The sequence below is a fragment of the Megalops cyprinoides genome, chromosome 5 (genome assembly GCF_013368585.1).
Source record: "Megalops cyprinoides isolate fMegCyp1 chromosome 5, fMegCyp1.pri, whole genome shotgun sequence".
In the NCBI taxonomy this organism is placed as follows: Eukaryota; Metazoa; Chordata; class Actinopteri; order Elopiformes; family Megalopidae; genus Megalops; species Megalops cyprinoides.
In genome coordinates, this window is record NC_050587.1 from 28,208,762 (window position 1) to 28,227,101 (window position 18,340).

The window sequence follows — 18,340 nt, forward strand, 5'->3', positions numbered from 1 at the left end:
AGCTCTTGGTGAATACCTGTCTTACAGGGAATCATATACAGAGTATAATCAGAAATTCATTTCACTCCTGTACCACTGATGCTTTTTATTTCCAAGAAGAATGCTTTAAAATGGACTACAGTAACAATTCCGTGTGACCTATCCACAAAATTTTCATTTTTTCTGACACATCTATTTCACAGTGCCTACAGGTTCAATGTCCTTTGTTGAAAAGTCTACGATTATCTTAATTCCCTCAGTGCTTACACTTATATTATGCCACCCAAATGACTTCCCAAAGATGTTTAAAATGATTCTCTGCAAGGTTAGGCTTGACTTGAACAAAATGTGTCACCTCATGAACTATTCACAAAGTGATCCGTGACGAGGGCTATCGCTTTTATATCTTATACAAAAGTCAGATCCTGGACAACAATTTCAAAAAGTTCTCATTCATCAGTAATTTATAAATATGTTCTGAAACATAAACTGTTTATTTTTTGTATGCACAAATAAACACAAATTTATAAAATGCACATAAGTGATAATTGTTGACAAATCCTAGCTGGATCAAAAACTAGAACTGCTCATGCATGCCTGTTGAATGTTCTGTAGTAAAAAAAAAAAAAAACAAGTAAGCATAGTGTGCATGATGAATATATATAATTGACAGTATGTGTTATTACTGTTATGAAAATACATAATAGCAAAAACTGAAGAAGTATTTTGGTATTTTTAGGCAGCCTTGGCAGGGAGGTTAAATACAATAATAAAACTACTGCTTGCAAAATTTGAGGAAATGCTCTTCAATTTCTTGTAAAGTAACTGCACAGAAAATTACGCCAACATTTTCAGCAATACAATTAAGGTAGATATTGCAAATGAATGGCGAACATATTTACAATATATATATTTATAACAGATATAATAAATACATATTTATAATACATATTTAAGTTTATATTCAGAAATATAAACCTTTTTCCCCAATTAAGGCCAACAGGGGCATTTCTTTTCAGACATGCATGATATGAAACCATATGATCCTTCAAATCAGCCTGACCAATGGGATGTATGTTTTTTGTTGTAATGTTTTGTTATAAAGCAAGTACTTTATGTTCATGCAAATAATTTTACTTCATTTGTTTACTGAATTTCCTTGTGTAACCTGAAAAATAACCCTGAATACAGCATCAATCCATGCAGTGAGTGTAAAAAGGACACAGGTTTGCACTGTTCTTCAAACACAAGAAAACAATTATATGCATGCTTGACAAGGTTAGTATGTTTATAAATCAAGCAGATCACTATCAAGTTACAGGGAAAAAACTCATCTTCGCTCTCTGTAAGTACCCCAGGCTACAAATCAAACATAAGTTTTCAGATGCTTACTGACCAGGCAGTTCACATGTACCATCTAAACAAGTGTAACAAATTACACTATAAGCACCAATGAAGAATCCCTCTAACTGATCCAGCTACAAGCAGCGAAGCAGCACAGCAATTTTTTTTTTTTTTTAATTATGCAAATGCTGCAATGGCTGCTGACTTGATAGTTAAAAATTTTCTAAGGGACAGTATTAATGTTGAGGTAATAGCTTCAAATCATTATATGGGAGAGTTTAAGCTTTGCCCTCCTCCCTGCACATCTTACCCCACATCTCTTGCCACCTTGACTGGACACTTGATGATGTGACCAAAGCATCACATTCAGGATTTACTCTAGGAAGGGATGGGGAGGAGGGGCGCATTTAGTAGTGCAGGATGCTGCCTTAGATGAGACAGCATGTAAGTGACCCTTGAACAGAGTTGTTCATTCTGAACAACAGCATGATTTTCCTAGTGGAATCCAAAGGGAATAACTGCCTGAGTGCCCCGTGACTACTTCATACATCAGATGCTACTTTACCATATAATATGCCATGCAGAGGCCACAAAAACCGGAAACGGTACTTAATGTCTACTTAAATACAAATGCCAATATTTACAAACTACATCACTAATAATGTAACAACTTTGCCAAATATTGCAGACACAGTAACTTAGGTATGTACAATTCAGTAATAAATACAATTTTAGAGAGCAGAATTAATACAACAGCAGAAAAGGGGGCAGATACATACTGTGGCTGCACATTTATAAACAGATGTGAGCTATTCCCACTGACCAAGTGTCAGTTCTCTTGAGTGCAACGAGCCAATTTAAAGCTGCCACAAGGTGAACAAATTAGACCACTCCATTAAGAAAACTCTCCCTACATCTTTCCACAATGTCCTCCTTATGGACATGTAAAACAGAATTTGTGGAAAAGTAACTCTGGGTTAAATTCTTAGACGGCAAGAGTTGGGAGAAATGAATTATTCTGTAAACACATGAGTTGTGTGACTTACTACTTAAAGAAATATATTTCTGCAGATTTAAAAATGGAAGTGAAGAACTTGCCTCAAATCTTCAAATTCTACACTCAAATTGATTTTTGTGATACATGAGCAGGATTTTCAGCAATCTATAGATAAGTCCCATCGTTATTTTTTTTTTTTAAATCTTAAATCTTAAATCTTAAAAAAAAAAAAAAATCAAGCAATTTATCGGGTGTAATTTAAAATGGATTAAAAGGGGAGATATGTCCTTAATGAAAATGAAGATACTTAGGAGACAGACCCATTTTTATTTAGAAACAAAAACTTTTCCCCACCTTTGGTATTGCATGGTTCACACACAGCTCTAACTTCATCACCAGCATAATATTAGGTATCACAACTGACATAGGCTAAGCTGCTGTACAAGCATTTATGTCCACTAAGAAATGCACTAGTTACCCAAATGTTGGTTAGTGTGTTCTGCATAAGCTACTGAACTATAACTGTAAGAAGCAGATATTGGCCTATTACCTAGCATCATTCATTCAGATTTTATCTTGCTAACTAGCCTCTCTAAGTGGCTAATACTATTTGATATTATTGTTATAGTCAGGTTGTTATCTACAAAACTCATATCTATTGCTTACTAGCAATTCCAAGTTGCTTTATGTTACTAAAATTGCACAATGTTGCCATCCAAAACCAAACAATAACATTATCTGGCAATGAAACATCTACAATTCCTTACTGGCTTATGCCTCTTTACACGAGGAGATATTTTCGGAAGTAGTCTGCATTTGTTGGCATTTGTTGAATATCAGTGAACATATCAGTGAACGTTTCCATTATGTCTTAAGTATAGTGTTATTTCAACCAACTGAGCAGCATGCCCAATCATTTTTGTACAAGATATATCTTCATACGTAAACTTGTGTGCCCTCTTTACAATTCCTCTGGAAGAAAGTTAGTTCAATCAATAGTTTGCTTTAACCCAGAAAGGCATTTCATTTATCACTGACGGTACAACTACGGTTGAAAATCAGTAAATATCAAAATGCTGTTTAAAATAAGTAAATAAATAAATCTGTCAGTTTTCTTATACATATGAATTTAAGCCAAAAATGATAGGGCTTATCCATAGAGGAGTGATTTGTGTTCTTTCCAATGATCAATGATCTTTTTTTGTTACAAGTTTAACCTAAAGGAGGCAAATTTGTCTAGTGGGCAGCTCAACTGAACTCAGTTTCAGTTGCTCCAAGAGCAGGGCCAACAACAAGATTATATTCTGGAGCTGCTTGAGTTTTACATGGATGTATGCTCACATCTGAGTACAAGCCGGCCAAACAGCAGCCATTGGGATACACAACGCCCTGACAGGCAAAGAGCATCACCAGTGAAAGGGAGAGGTACTGTGCTACTTTTTGTGCCACCTTCCTGGCCACTGTCTTGCCTGTGTGAGGGGTGGAAGGGAGGAGTGAGAGAGTCAGCATGCTTTCCTCTCCTTCCCGTCCTCAGCTGCTGTCACACGTCGTCGAATATTCGGCTCCGGGACGAGGACATGGACAGGTAGCGACCCCCTGCGTGTCTGCGGGACAGGACAGAGAGGGGTGCATTCACAGAGGGGTAGTGCTCATTCCCTCTTTCTCACTGTGCTCCATCTCCAAATGTGAAAGTGTACCGTAAGGGCTCCATACACAGCTATCAAAGCATCAACCACACAAGTAAACGCGGTAATGAGGAGCAGGAAAACAGAGACAGAGAAAGCAAAGACCCTAAGGAAGAAGGGAGACTGGAAAAGAGGAGAACAGAAAGTGAAGGATGCTGAAAGAGAATAAAAGAATGCCTGGTCTACCCCACCTCCCCATCTCTGACTCCAGGTCATCGGAGAGTGCCTCAGCATTGAAGTCCAGCGGCTCGGCATCCTGCAGCAGCTCTATTCGGTCCCTCTCCGGCCGGCCGCTGGACCGAGAGTACTTAGCTTCTGTCACAGAGAGAGAAAACGCACCAAATGTAAACACATTTGCAGTTTTGGTTCATTACTTCAGCACACCTGACTTTTGATAACACACTCACGTCTGTTAGCGCTCGCGTTAGCTGTGTCAGAGTAGTTGGTCTCTTTCAGCTCAGAATGAGTGCTTCTGTTCCTGGCAGAATAGTCATCCCGCTGGTTCCCATAGCGCTCTTTCCATTCCTGAAATACAGGTATTGCAATCACAAAAAACAGCATTCTGCATTCCTTTTCTCTAAAACTCAACCCTACTGCTGAACACCCAAAGGGCAATCGATAGTTTTAAACTGTCAAAAAGCCTTTATGTCACGTCAAACAACAAACACAAACTACAGAAAAAATGTATTCCACCCAATTTCATACATACTCTAGGGAATAAATATTGTTGTACAATTAAGGATTCTATTTTTAAGGTTTTTTATTTTCTTTGAAAAGTCCCTTGGTCCTTGGGTAAGGGCCTGTTTATCAGATTCACGTCCTCTATCCTTTACATCCACTTTGTAAACCACTGACTGTTAATAATTAAGCAAACACTGCCAACCACATTCTTCTGATATTACCCACCTACTTGCTTCCATAATGGAGGCTACAGAGGTACTTACTGGTATAACTACAGAATGCACAGTTGCAAAACAGGTTCCATCTTTCAAGGACAGAGGTGGAGTGACATTAAAATAATTTAATAATGATGGTAATAGACTTTATTTACTCTAAGCATACGCCTGCTGGCCCAAAAGAGGAAGTAATAAAAAAATAAGCACTCACTCTTCGTCTGTTCTCTCCATCTTCCACCCTCTGGCGTTTCCTTTTCTCTGTATCGAAAACAAGCAGACTCAACATCCCATTTATTTTCCACTGACACATATACTGACTCCACTGACACATTCCACATATATTATATTCTTAAGCTAAGTAAGGCGCAAAAGCAGATATGCTTTCCCATGTCAAGGGATAATTAAGCAACAGAAAGGATGAAACATTCATGACTGTATGTGAAACATGTTGCTAGAAGATAGCGGCTAACTCATCTGGCAACCAAACACAACCTTGTTTGGAGGAGGTGTACATTTAAAAATTCTTTATTCTTATGGCATATCCAAACAGGAAGGTACACACATGCAACAAGGCAGACAGATGAAACTTAGTCAAACTATTGAAACTTAGTCATGCAACACTTCTAATATTGTGACTGTGTGTGTGTGACTTTTGCTTGTATTGTACTCTGCCTCACTGGTAAGTCGCCTTGGATAAAAGTATCTGCTAAATGGGTAAATATAAATGTTAAGTGTAAGGAAAATAGAGCCAAAGCACTCACTAAACAAAAAGGCCACATTTTTTGTGGCCACAAGCTCACACAGGCTGGATGAAATTAGACAAAAATGAACTCCTGCTCACCTCGACGGATTAGCTCCTTTCCCTCGTCGATCAGGTCAGAGGTCATGTTGTTGTCACCCATGAACTGCTGAAAACCCAGGAGGTTGAGACAGCGGGTGCCCAGGCTACAGAAAGAGGGTTCAGGGGTCAGAGTTAGCGCACCCACTCTGTCAATCACTTTCCTTCTGCATCACTTCATTGCCCACGCTCATTACAATATGTTATTATAACTGTAATGCACTATCATTTACAATTATAATTACATGCTTTTTATATTCCTGGAACATACATATTTAAGGTTTAAATCCAGCTTTGCCTTAAAACAACAGTAACAATTAACATATACCATTTATGCAAATAGTGCCACACCAAAGTATGTAAATTGAATTTCAAGTCATTTTGACTGCTAGTTTAAAGAAAGTAGCTTTGGAAAAATCAAATGGTTAATTTCTTTATCAAACAATACATTTGAATTTGCTTGGGAACAGGTGAAATGGGTACCTAAATGAGAAAAAAATGTGGAAACAAAGAAATACAAAATCCTCTTTTTACTTATCCTGATATAAGCTATACTTGTAGAATTATGAAACTTGTGGAGTTTTAGTTTTTTTTTTTTACTCCCCTCATGTGCTATGGTGCACCACAGTCTACATTACAGAAAGTGATATAACTCTTACATCACTTATAACTCTATAATGTAGTAGTGACGGAGAAGGCTCACCTGAAGTAAGTGGCGATGCAGAGTATAACAATTAACATGGGATAATAGATGTAGAAACCGTTGGCTATAAAGGAGAGCACCCGCATGGAGCCCATTATCTGGAACAGAGGGAAGACGAGGCAAAGTTAAAAAGCACTGCAGTGTAGTCCAAATGAATACCCATTGTTAGCTCTAAAGAACTGGTGTACTTTCAAGAACATGTTCCAGCTATTCATTAAGAAACCTGCAGTTAAACGGCCTTTTTAAAATATGGTTGCTCTTCTGTTTCTTTGCCCTCTCTTTATTCTTTGTGATTTATGTATTAGCCCCAAGTCCCCTCAAGTGGCCCAAAGTACCCCACCTTTCCTGCACTGTATAATAACATCCACAACTTAACAAGCAGTCATGTGGCCGTATAAATGTGCAGTAGACAAAGTCGTAAATTAATGCTGAAGAAGTAAAATAGAGTATCAGTTCTCAGATTTTACTAAAATTATACAATGCCTTATTCAGGCCGAAGGTAGTATATCTGTGTTCAGTTTCACTACCTAGCTATCACACACAAAAGCTCAAGAGGAAGTTCAGAGCAGGGCAATGAGGCTATTTCTATTTTGAATTATTTACAAAGAATGATTACAAAGATGATTTACAAGGAAATACTAAAGAATAAGGCTTTACATTACATTACATTACATTCATTTAGCAGATGCTCTTGTGCTGGAAGTTGCTCTGGATAAAACAAGAAAAGTGTATGCATTCAAGTTGAATGAGCAACAGTGTCAGACCAGGCTAACAACACTCCCAGAGCAAGCCCTATCACAAGTTAACTTGTGCAACCTGACTAGACAAAGAAAGCCAAGTATACTACCATACATTCATTCTGAAATGCTCATTCTGAAATGCACCACCTGCCCCTTCCCTCCCACTGGGACCCCACAGACTCACAGAGGTGTATGCGGTTTGCTCTTTCTGCTGATGCGAGATAGCCGAGTCCATGTGGATCAGTCCCAGAAAGTTCAGACACAGAGGGGGAGTCAGACGACAGAAGAGCCTGCAGATCAGCATAGCATTAATAAGGCAGTGGGAAGAGCCATCATGATTCATTAATTACCAGCTTGAACAAGAGTGCCTTTACTCTAGAGAAAAGGGCTTTCATTGGTCCAAATTAAACACAGCTTGACAGTGCGTGGCAGCTCCCCCCATTAAGAGGTTGACGAGCCTCACTTGTCCATGACTAACACAGCTTTCAATGACATACATGCCGCTGAACTGGAGGCTGTAGGCATCGGTCTGGTGGTGGGAGGCGAAATAGTAGTAGTTGAAGACTCGGATGCGGAACACAGTAGAGTACACACAAGTACACAGGAAGAAGATTGTGATGAAGCACGCCATCTGGTAAGCAGAACAATATCGTCAGGGAGAAGATAAGATTATTTATCAAAGCTGACTGATCCATGTCCTCTTTTAAGGTTAAGCAAAAGGCAACGTTTCACTTTCATAAGTCATTTGTGACTTTACTGCTTATATAACTTTTATAACTTTGGCTCTACATCATTCAGAGACAATGTTTCTGTCATTTTCAAAGCTCTTTATGTGCCCCATTACAATAATGGCCTTCCAGCTGTGTGGAGGGTGTATACACATTTTGTTTCTTTTATATTAGATAAAAACTTAAAAAAACAAGACATTTTAAAGTTTCTACTGAATAGCTTGTATTTTAAATTATTCTGGGTGACAAAATTCAGATGAAACTAGTAAAATAGCAGGAGATGCTGTTTTTAATTAAAAATGATGTTTCTGGAACAAATCAGTTAAAACCAAAAACAACAGGGCTCAGACATATTATCTGATAAGAAGGGTGCCATTTAAGGCAATGCTTATGACTGCACTAACAAAATTTGACTGCACTAAAAAATATAGGGTTTTCTGGATGTTCAACATTTTTCTTTTGTACAAACAGCACCTTGTCACACCATTGGCATTGATGGCATATAATAGGGAGAGGCAGTCTTTCAGGGCAAGGTAATCTCACCTCAATGTACAGGTAGTTGTATTCCCTCTCTGCCAGCTGAATGAAGACGGCAAAGAGAGAGAGGACGGGCCGAGTGCTGAAGAAGGTGCATTCGGACCAAACCACCACCACAGAGAACACAGACAGAACCACCGCCAGCACGCGGTAGAACCACTGCCTCAGCATGCACTCCCAGTACCACTCTAAGGGAGAGATATACACATACACATTACTTACACATGTACAGCACTACTGTGAGGACAGACAAACGGAGACAAGTGTGTGTATGCACATACACACGCAACATTCAGTTACTTACAAAATCAGACACACAGCAGGCTAGACGCGATTCTCTCTGTTCATATTCAGTTATTAAAACTGTTCAAATAGTCTACTCTACATGGTCTAATTCTGGACAAATACTCTTAATCACTGGATATTTCAACATCTGTTGAATATTTGATGGCTATTCAGATTCCCATTTGTGTCTTTATTAGTGTCTCCCATTGTGATGCCATACTGTGTGCATATTCTGTCTGTCAAAATGGTTATTTTAGACTGTTTACTCCATTTCATTACCGCTTTATTTTACCCCTCTCTTTCTGCCCTCTCAGCTTGATTACAGTTATGCAATATTGTGGTAATACCAGAAAATGAGCTAAAATTAAACTAAACTAAAAATAAACAAGATAAAGAACTACCTCTGGTGGATACCCTTATTAATGACTTTCTGCTACTCAGCAGAAAAAATGAGGGCATTGGAACAGGGTATTGCTGGAGCCGCTGACTTAGCTATAGAAGTGGTACTCTCACTGAGGGCTTAGTCACAGCTAAAAGGACTTTTGTTCTTCTTCCTTTATAGGCTTTCAAGGCGGTATGGCCTACAGACCTTTGACATTGCTTATATTTAAGACTTTAGAAAAAGCATCCCTCATAACAGCACAAGGGTTTCCTGTGTTAGGCAACCCTATGATAATATCATCCGTTTCTAACGTTTCTAAGCACAGTCATCTGACACAATCTAAAATGCAAAAAAGATGTTTGGAACTTTAACTACACAGATCTAGCTGAGAAAAATATTTTTAACCTTGCTGAGAACAACATTTTTAATAAATTCACCAGCTTCCTGTCCAGAAACTCAAATTTTATGGTCTATATATTTCTGCTAATGCTACAAACTACATTAAAAAAATACTCACTACTAAAGCAGGTATGACCTTCAAATTAGCTCTTCATAACTGAGGTAGTGATCTCCCTAAACTGTGACTGGACTTTTGATATTTGGTTTAGTTTATTATCTTTTCATGTTATTACAGAGTATCTAAAATTACAACTATTGCAACCTGTTAACATACAAGAACATTTCACTGAAACATTTTTCATCTGTGTGACTTGAAGGCCTCTTGCTCCCTGTTCCCTGCAACTTCAAGTTAAGGTCCTAAGCTGTTAAGGACTGATTTTGAAATCTAAGTTCATAAGCCATGGAATATTTCAGTTTGATCCATAAGGAATATCAAATCACTGTGGAAAGATGTTCAGGCCTTCCATCAGCAAACACAGAGCCAAAAAAGTGAGCATACCCCCTTCAGTTACACCCATAAATAGGAGAGACATTGGTGCACAGTGAAAAGTAAATGAGAGAACTCAGTAAGGCTGATGTGAATGCTCCTCTTTTCCCATGCCTGACACCCCACTCACCTACTGTGGGGGTGTAGATGTAGCGGTTGATCCAGCCAGGAGGCTCGGCAGGGGCAAAGCTGTGGACAAACTGGCGAGAAGAGCTGGTCTCATTTTTGGCCACGTCCTCCAAGTGGAAGGCCTCATCCAACAGGATCTGCCACTGAACTCGGGTTCGATTATGCCGCTGCACTGCATAGATCACCTGACCAACAGGCCCACAATGTCACATGACAGCATAGTTTTATACAACATACTTTTTGTTCTGTTAATGCACTACTGCCCTATGCCATAAAATTTTTCACTCTCCAGCAATGTAACAGATGTTTGTTGCAGACTAGCCAAACAAGAACAACACCTGTGAAAATTCTGCATAGTACCTGCTTATGAAGCTTCACCAGGCTTTTCTCACTGGGATAAGTGTTCTGTTTGTCATCAAAATCCTCATAATCATCCATGTTCCTGCCCATCTTCTCCTGGTAGTCTGTGGGACACTGAAGATCCATCCAACAATGATTCAGGTTATACAAGTCAACAGCACAGTAGGGGAGGTCTGCCATCCCAACAGAGCAGGGTCACAGAAACTTTACACTAAATTACTACGTTCTCTGAGCTTTCTATGCTTCAGTTAATTTCTCTCCCTTACCTTTCTCAGAATGGTGTCAATGTACTTCCGCAGGGGATGGTTGTACTTAATAGCCTCGCTAATTTTCCTCACCTCCTGTAAGTGACAGACAGTGAGAGGGCATGGTGGGCAGAAGAGAAATCTTCAGCCTGATTTTGGTATGAAAACAACAGCTCCAAGCCTCCCCACCTCCTACTTCCTTACCTCCATGATGTCCTCCAGGTTCTCCTCAGCATCTGCCTTCTCAGCCATCAGCTTGGCTGCTTTGAAGTAGGTCTTGATCAGCAGGTGGCCATGACGTGAGGCGTTCCAGTAGGAGCGTGGGATTTCCACCAGCCCGTAGCCCAGCAGCAACACCAGCAGGAATAGCCCCCAGGTGTTGGCTGCAGTAATGCCTATTGTCTGCAACTCATACCTGAGCGCAAACACAGGCGATACAGGGAGGGAAGGGGGGGGAGTCAGCAAAAATGTTGGGAAATACACAAGGGACGGGGAAAGGGAGAAGTGAAGAACAGAAGTGAGAACAGATGGCTGATATGATGAATGTCATAAGGAGAGGCATGGGTTGGACGCTAGCGAAGGTGTAGGGTGGCGTGACAGAGGTAGGGCTCACCAGGACAGGTGCCATTGCGGGTGCACGGCCACATAGATGAGAAGAGAGCCAAAAATGAGCAGGTAGGTGCCATAATAGATGGCATTTTCAATGAGTGCCGTCTTTATCTTCCCAGTGATGGAGAAACCCCCAGACCGAGCATATGACTGCATGAAGGGTAGCAGCAACCTGTGCAAAGGACAAAAGGTGAAGTTACTATATTACAACAAACTTTCATTAAGGATAACCAACTATGTGATAGGCTGTGTATTGACACAGATGTGTTTAACAATTTTCTTTTTTATATTATTATTATTGTTTAAGAGACCTGTGTATCTATCTTGTAATTTTGTAATCCAATTTTTCAAATTAAAACATTTTGTCTGGATTAACTTGATTCTAGTTTTCAGGAAAGCATTGTTGGACCAAGTTTATTCACACATCAATGGCTATTGTAATCTTATGCAGATAGTCATTGCTGTGGTGACAAGTAAATGTTTTGCTTAGGCTGGGCTGTAACACTTTCATGAGACCAATATCAAATTCCTGTCACAAAAGTATTTTTATTTATTTATTTATTTTGACAAATGTACCAAGTCAAGTGGTTGATTGCCTCCACTTGCCTCCACTGTCAACACAGAAAGATCTTAAAATATGATCATTAGATCATTATTTGTGTGCTGACATGCCCAGCCTCATTTCTTGATTCAAAGTGATCCATAATAATTCTGTAAAATGTACTTGTAAGGTTCTTGTGGATTAAATAAAGTTTGATAAGTTACTCCAATAGTAACCAATGGATTTAAACATGCAGGTGTAAACAGCCTATTTTATAATATTAAAATACCACTCCTAACGCTGTACTATTTTGGTTGACATGTTATATGCCATAATTTATTTGTGCTTCTTTGTTGTTTCCAGAAAAACCGATAAAGTAAATAAACATAAGCTTAATTATCATTTTCTGTTTACAGTGAATCATTGTTTTAATCACATTTTGAATGTTTGAATCCACAATTCTCATAAGATCGGAATGACCCAGTATTTTTCTATCAGAGTAATCTTGACTTGTACTTAAAATTCTGAAAAATCCAGTGGTAGCATTCTATTGCAATTAAATGTCAAATCAGATTACTGCATCAAAATCCAGATCAGAATAATCCTGATCCTGTCTGTTTTGAAGTTTTAAGATATAATCCCGATCAGGAGGCAAAATCCGATTTCCAATGGTTTGAAATACTGGGCTCTGAAGAGATGCTCCTCTCCAGAATAAGACAGCCATCACTACCCCTGATTTATGGTCTCCCAGACACCAAATGATATGGCAACAGCCTGCAATAACTGTCTTGACCTTCATGTTTGGCAATGCAAACACTGGCTATGCAGCTCTCTCCAGTAAGGCAGTTTGCTGATTTCAGAAATCTATACAGAGACTCAGGTCAATCTTGCAGCAAAAAAGCCAAGTTGCAATTCCAGATCCATGAACTACATTTGGAAAAATTACCAGAAAAAGGAAAACTGAGCAATAATGGGTATTTTAACATTACTGAATATTGTCTGCATATGCCATATTTTAATAATTCTCCAAATTAGTTAAATTCCTTTTATGCTACTTCTTTTTTTTAAAAAAAACAAGGCTTCTCTCTTTGACCAATGTCCCCATCTGTGATAACCCAACAGTAAAACAGCACATCATTCCATGTTGAAACAGTTGACTGGCTAAAGGAAATGGTGCCCACCCATTTTTCCCCAGCACAGAATCCTTTAATATGAGAAATATATCACAATAGAAGGATCAGTCACCTCAACACACTATTAATGGTTTTGATATAGCCTACTCCAGCCTTCAAGCCAGCCTAAAAGCCTATTGTTTTGGTGCTTTCCCCCCCCTTTCTTTCTCCCTGTCATTCCTCCTTTCATAATTCTTGACAGGGCCCGAAAACCAGTGTCATGTACTCACCAGGTGAGACACTGCGAGGTCCAGTACACAACCCGCCAAAACACAGGCATGATTCCATCTGGAATGTAGCTCCATGGCTTGTAACACACTTTTGAAACACTATAATGGAAAAAGAAAGACCCAGAAAAAGGCCTTTAGCTGTGTGAACAAAAGGAAATGCTGCCACCAGAGAAGAAGTATGTTACACAATAGCCTGTATCTCCAAATGAGAATACATTTTTGTCTGAATGAAACCAATTTATATAGTACCTTATTAAATTTTAAAATCTAATTTTAGCTAACTGTAACTACATTTCATTGTAAATATTTTTACTAAGTAGAGAGTGAGTAAATGATGACTAATTATGTTTTTTTTTTTTCCTAAAAGAACTCAGGACCGGGCAGGCCAGGGGGGGGGGGGGGGGGGATAAAAAGAGCCTTGATAGTTTCAGACAGAAAAGGAGAGTACATCTAATTGAAAAAGCAGATTGTGTCTAATCCGTACTTAATTAATGTTCACTGGGCCTTGACTTCAAAAAGAGCCCTGTTCTCTCTGCAGAACTGCCCCGGTCAAATCCGCTCTCATGTGGGAATCCATGAAAAAAAAATGTGTCTTGTGCATTGCTGTGTACTGATATTCACTGTTCCTTTTCAACAGGAGCAAATCAAGCTAATAAAGTAACCTGAGTAAGAGAACCACTAGTATTTTCATTCATAACTGACTACAGCTGAAATGAAACTAAAATGGAAAACCGAGCACCAAAGCTGGTACTATTAATCAGAGGACCATGAACATTGTTCTGTCCCAATTTCAGGTCATTATTTGTCCTGGATATCTAATTTGTTAATCAGTGAATGAATCAAAATTTGGACTGAATCCAGCCATTCTGAAATTTCAGAACAGTTGTCACATCAGTCAAATTACCAATGTTTACCTGCTCCTCAAAAGGCAACATCCCATAACACCCTGTACAAATCAGTGCATGACATACAGAGATGACAATGCTTGGCAGATGTGCAGACTGTCCTAACCTTTTAGTTGGGGACACGGAGGAGTTTGTTGCTGTCCGGTTGGAGACGGTCGAGGTCACAGTCGGAATTGCTGTGTGCTCTTCATTTTTGCACTGCCTGTAAATTGTCTAAAGAGGCAAAAAAATAAACAATAAACAATGACCGTGGTAATTATTTTGAAAACTTTAAAGGTTGAAATAGAGCACTGAGACTTATAGAGAAAATATATATTGTATAACAGCAAGGTTAAGGAACCCAAACGTGAACAAGGACCAGTACTATATGACCCAGTAAAGGTAGTGTGGGCCTTAACCATACAGATACTATGCAGTACTTATAACTTCATTGTCAGCAAGTGTGTACAATACCAGCAAAGCTAACAGGAATACTGGCCAAAAGTTTGGGATTCAATCTTATCTAATTTATATAAAACATAGAAAGAAACCGAAATCATCTAACTTAATGCAGTACATCTTAGAGAAATACACCCTAATAATCGATTACTGTATTTTAAAAACATTACCTGGATTAATGGCAACTGGAATCACAGCACGAGCATAACTAGAATTTTAATTCATGATTTTTCAAGGTAAACATCAAAATTAAATAAAGATCTAAAAATATAAAATATTCTTTAAAAAGAAAACACAAAGTCACTGTTCCCAGGAAAGAAGTAACAAGAAAGTTTTGTATTACCACCTTAAGCCACCTTACATCAGACCAGAGCATGTCTGAGGTAAAAAGGACACTCATATTCAGCTAGAATGACCTCTGTGAGTTGAACACTTGCACTTTTCTCCCTTTCCTTTGCCCTGATGTCAACACATGCAATGAGCTAGTGAGTAATACAACAGAGGATGAGAACATTACAAGCACCTCTGTGTGAGAATGAGATAGTCATAGATGTGAGGCAGTCAGGAATGACAGTAAGAGTCACAGTAACAATTTATCATGCAAACAAGGAGGGCATTGAGGTGACACAGCACATCTCCATGCATAAGACAGAAATGTGACAGAAAGAGAGACTAAAAGGGCCGGGGGAGGGGCACAAGGGCTGTACTTACCGTGCTGACATCCAGTGGTAGGATGAAGACGATGAGGAAGCAGAGGTACCAGGCCAGCAGTGTGCCAAACAGCACCATGCGCTGCTGCTTTCGGAAGTCACCATAGCGGTGCAGGAGGAAGAGCGCCAGGAAAAACACTACCACGATCTCGATGCCCAGTGCAGCTCCACTCATCCTGCCACACCCGCACTGATCCCAGGGCAGCTCTGTCAACTAACCGAAACTAAAGCCAGCCACACATTCACTGCAGATCACAGAGCCAGCCTGGAGGGAAAGCAGGGCAAATCAATTAATTTATTCTAGTCCACTAGGCTCCAAAAAACACAATCAGGCTGTGTGGGAGAACACAACAACATATGAAATAACAAGATGACGCATACAAAAAAGGAGGGCTTGACATAGCCATTCCAGTTCAAAAGAACGTATTTCAAAAGCTGGGTTCCATTCTATAGTAATATTATGTAAATAGATAGCAATGAAAAAAATGAATACCATACCGTGGAACAGAAATTCCTGAAAAGCCTATAGAATATACTGTCTGAGAAACAGATAACTGGGGTTTTCACAGCATTTGAGCTAGCCTGGGTTTTTGTCACATCTAAATACATTTATGTCTGATGCCAGGCACACCTCTCTGAAGATACAAGCCAGCTCCATGAAACACATTGCCAGTACTAATATTTGCTTTCCTAAAATGGTTCTTTGTTTACATAAAAGGGTCAGTTTTCCTCTGAATAATATAAGGAGTTGATGACGCACCCTGCGTGTGTCATGCATACTCGATGAGCCAGTAAGTCAGGATGTACTGAAGCTGTTTTAAGTATTTCATGACATATTATACATATTTTCTACATGTATTAAATATTGTCATTTTGATGTTGTTTCCTTTGTCTGTCAGAAATGACATCAGTGATAGATATCACACCACACTCGAAATACCGGTAATTGTAGACATCCATATCATGATGTGACTATATTATCACTTTAAGAGACCCAATTTTCTCTTTTCATGTATTCCTTCTCACAGAAAAACGTTAAACTGATACCCGTTTTGGACCCCCTGAATGAATGTACATTTATTGAAGGCAATGACTGTCCATGACTATTGCACGTTCGTATTTTCTTTGAGCAAGTTTGGACAGCTAAAACTAAAGGACTCAAATAGGTCTATTAAGTGGAACTGGGCGCAAGCTTGTCAGACTAGCTGCGCTGCTTAGTTATCATAGAGGATATCTCAAGAATGTCCATGTCACGGTCCCATTCAAATCTTATATTAGCACAAAGCTACAGGCTATATAGACTGTCTAGTTAACGACAAGCTAAAGACTGACCAGCTAACAAACGTTCATGTTCGGGACTCTTGACAGAAGAAACGTGTATCTACGTGGCTAAGTCACTAAATTACCTGCCTAGGCTACGAGCTAGCTACATACGCTTTTCATTGGGTGCATGAAAGTGATACTTCAGACAGACACAGGTATCATAATGTAAGTTGTGACATTGCAATCTAATACAGACAGCGGTCTGTAAAGGGTAGCTACCCAACATTATCTGGGAAGATAGCTAGATCGCAGGTGAAGCGGCCCAGCATCGTCTACGACGGCTAAAAAAACTCAACATCGCTCACAACGGATAAGCAAACGACAAACAGAGTAACGTTAGAGTTAGCTAGTTAACCAACGTCAGCTGGGTAAATCAGCTATAACAGCTGGCTAGCTAACAAATATCAAAAATCAAAACGATACTTTTCTTACCTCCGCTTGTTTGTCAAAGTGAATCCCACACCTCCAATTAAACTACAAGCCACCTTTGACGAGAACCAGAATTGGGGAAATTTTGAGCAATCCACTGACATTTGTGTACCATTGAGGCATTGCATTGGACACGACGTCATATCCCGGTAGCTTCCTGTCTCTTCCTTCTTCTGTTGATTTATGGGGTGGATTTGTTACGCTAAAAGGTGTATACCGCCACCTTCTGTTCTGCAGTTTCAGATCAGACAAAGGATCTGTCAACACAGCCAAAATGATACCCGCAGGTCTTGTTGAAAATACACTACACGCCAGTCTTTGAGAAAGGTGGGGGTAATGACACCTTCAAATAATGATTAGACTTTAGTCCTTAAATTGTCCTGCATTAATCTAGTCATTGGTGACAGGCAGCTAACCCAAAATGACACAAAGATCCGTGCATCTCTGCAGCTCCTATTTAGAAATGATATACCTGTGAACAACCAGATATTTTTGAGAATCTTTTTGTTTACAATATGCCTTAATATCATCTGTATGATATAGTGAAAATCGGTGATTAAGTCGATATTTCCATGAATTCCCCAATTAAATTACGAAAGCCTATACATGTGGCATACAGCTGCACCATGGATAAAGCACCAGCATTTCCAGAGCTGAATATTTTGGAATGTGTTTAGTTTGTTCATTTGCCAGCTAACCCTTTAGCTTTCTTACTACAATGATCAGCTAGCCATAGTTGCAGCAGTGGGGTTCTTGAGTCTGTGGGTAAGACGTGTAATTGCCATTTAATTTATTGGCGCCATAACCGGCATACTTTCATAGGTTTCACATACACTGCTTATTCATCAGCATCAGTTTGGAGTAGGTGCACCACAAATCCACTGATATGAGTATCACTTGGCTTTGAATTGACTCACTGGGTATCAGTGTTGTTTTCGGCTGACTGACAGGAGTCATGCGCAGTGCCCTCTACACCGCTTGCTTCCTGGGTTTCAGCTCCATGGCTCTTTCATATCGGTTTAACAGGATCCAGGGGCAAATTTTTTCACTAAATAAACAATACATGTGTTATTGCATTCTAAAATGTTTTGAAGACGATACTACTGCGAAGAGAACAAAAAGCGCACACAACCAAGAACAAGGTCCAGAATTTAGCTAGCTGCTGTTGTTGCTATAATCACCTTCGGTCGCGCGAATATCTTAGTTTCTATTGGACAAATGTATGTGACTGTCTGTTTTTCGTCCTGAA

At 39.3% G+C, this 18,340-nt stretch overlaps 1 protein-coding gene across 1 annotated transcript; it reads right to left on the minus strand.

Annotated features, from left to right (window-relative positions):
* Positions 1-2,574: 2,574 nt before the first annotated feature.
* On the minus strand, positions 2,575-17,417 carry lmbrd2b (LMBR1 domain containing 2b). The gene is made up of 18 exons (XM_036528884.1): positions 17,095-17,417; positions 15,341-15,604; positions 14,298-14,404; positions 13,287-13,385; positions 11,348-11,515; positions 10,939-11,149; positions 10,756-10,830; positions 10,490-10,603; positions 10,131-10,314; positions 8,454-8,635; positions 7,680-7,813; positions 7,367-7,472; positions 6,443-6,540; positions 5,743-5,846; positions 5,113-5,159; positions 4,413-4,530; positions 4,197-4,320; positions 2,575-3,924 (listed from the first exon to the last, which is right to left on the minus strand). Exons 2-18 carry the CDS (start codon positions 15,512-15,514, stop codon positions 3,861-3,863), a joined length of 2,109 nt encoding a protein of 702 aa, XP_036384777.1. The 5' UTR covers positions 15,515-15,604; positions 17,095-17,417; the 3' UTR covers positions 2,575-3,860.
* Positions 17,418-18,340: the final 923 nt, after the last annotated feature.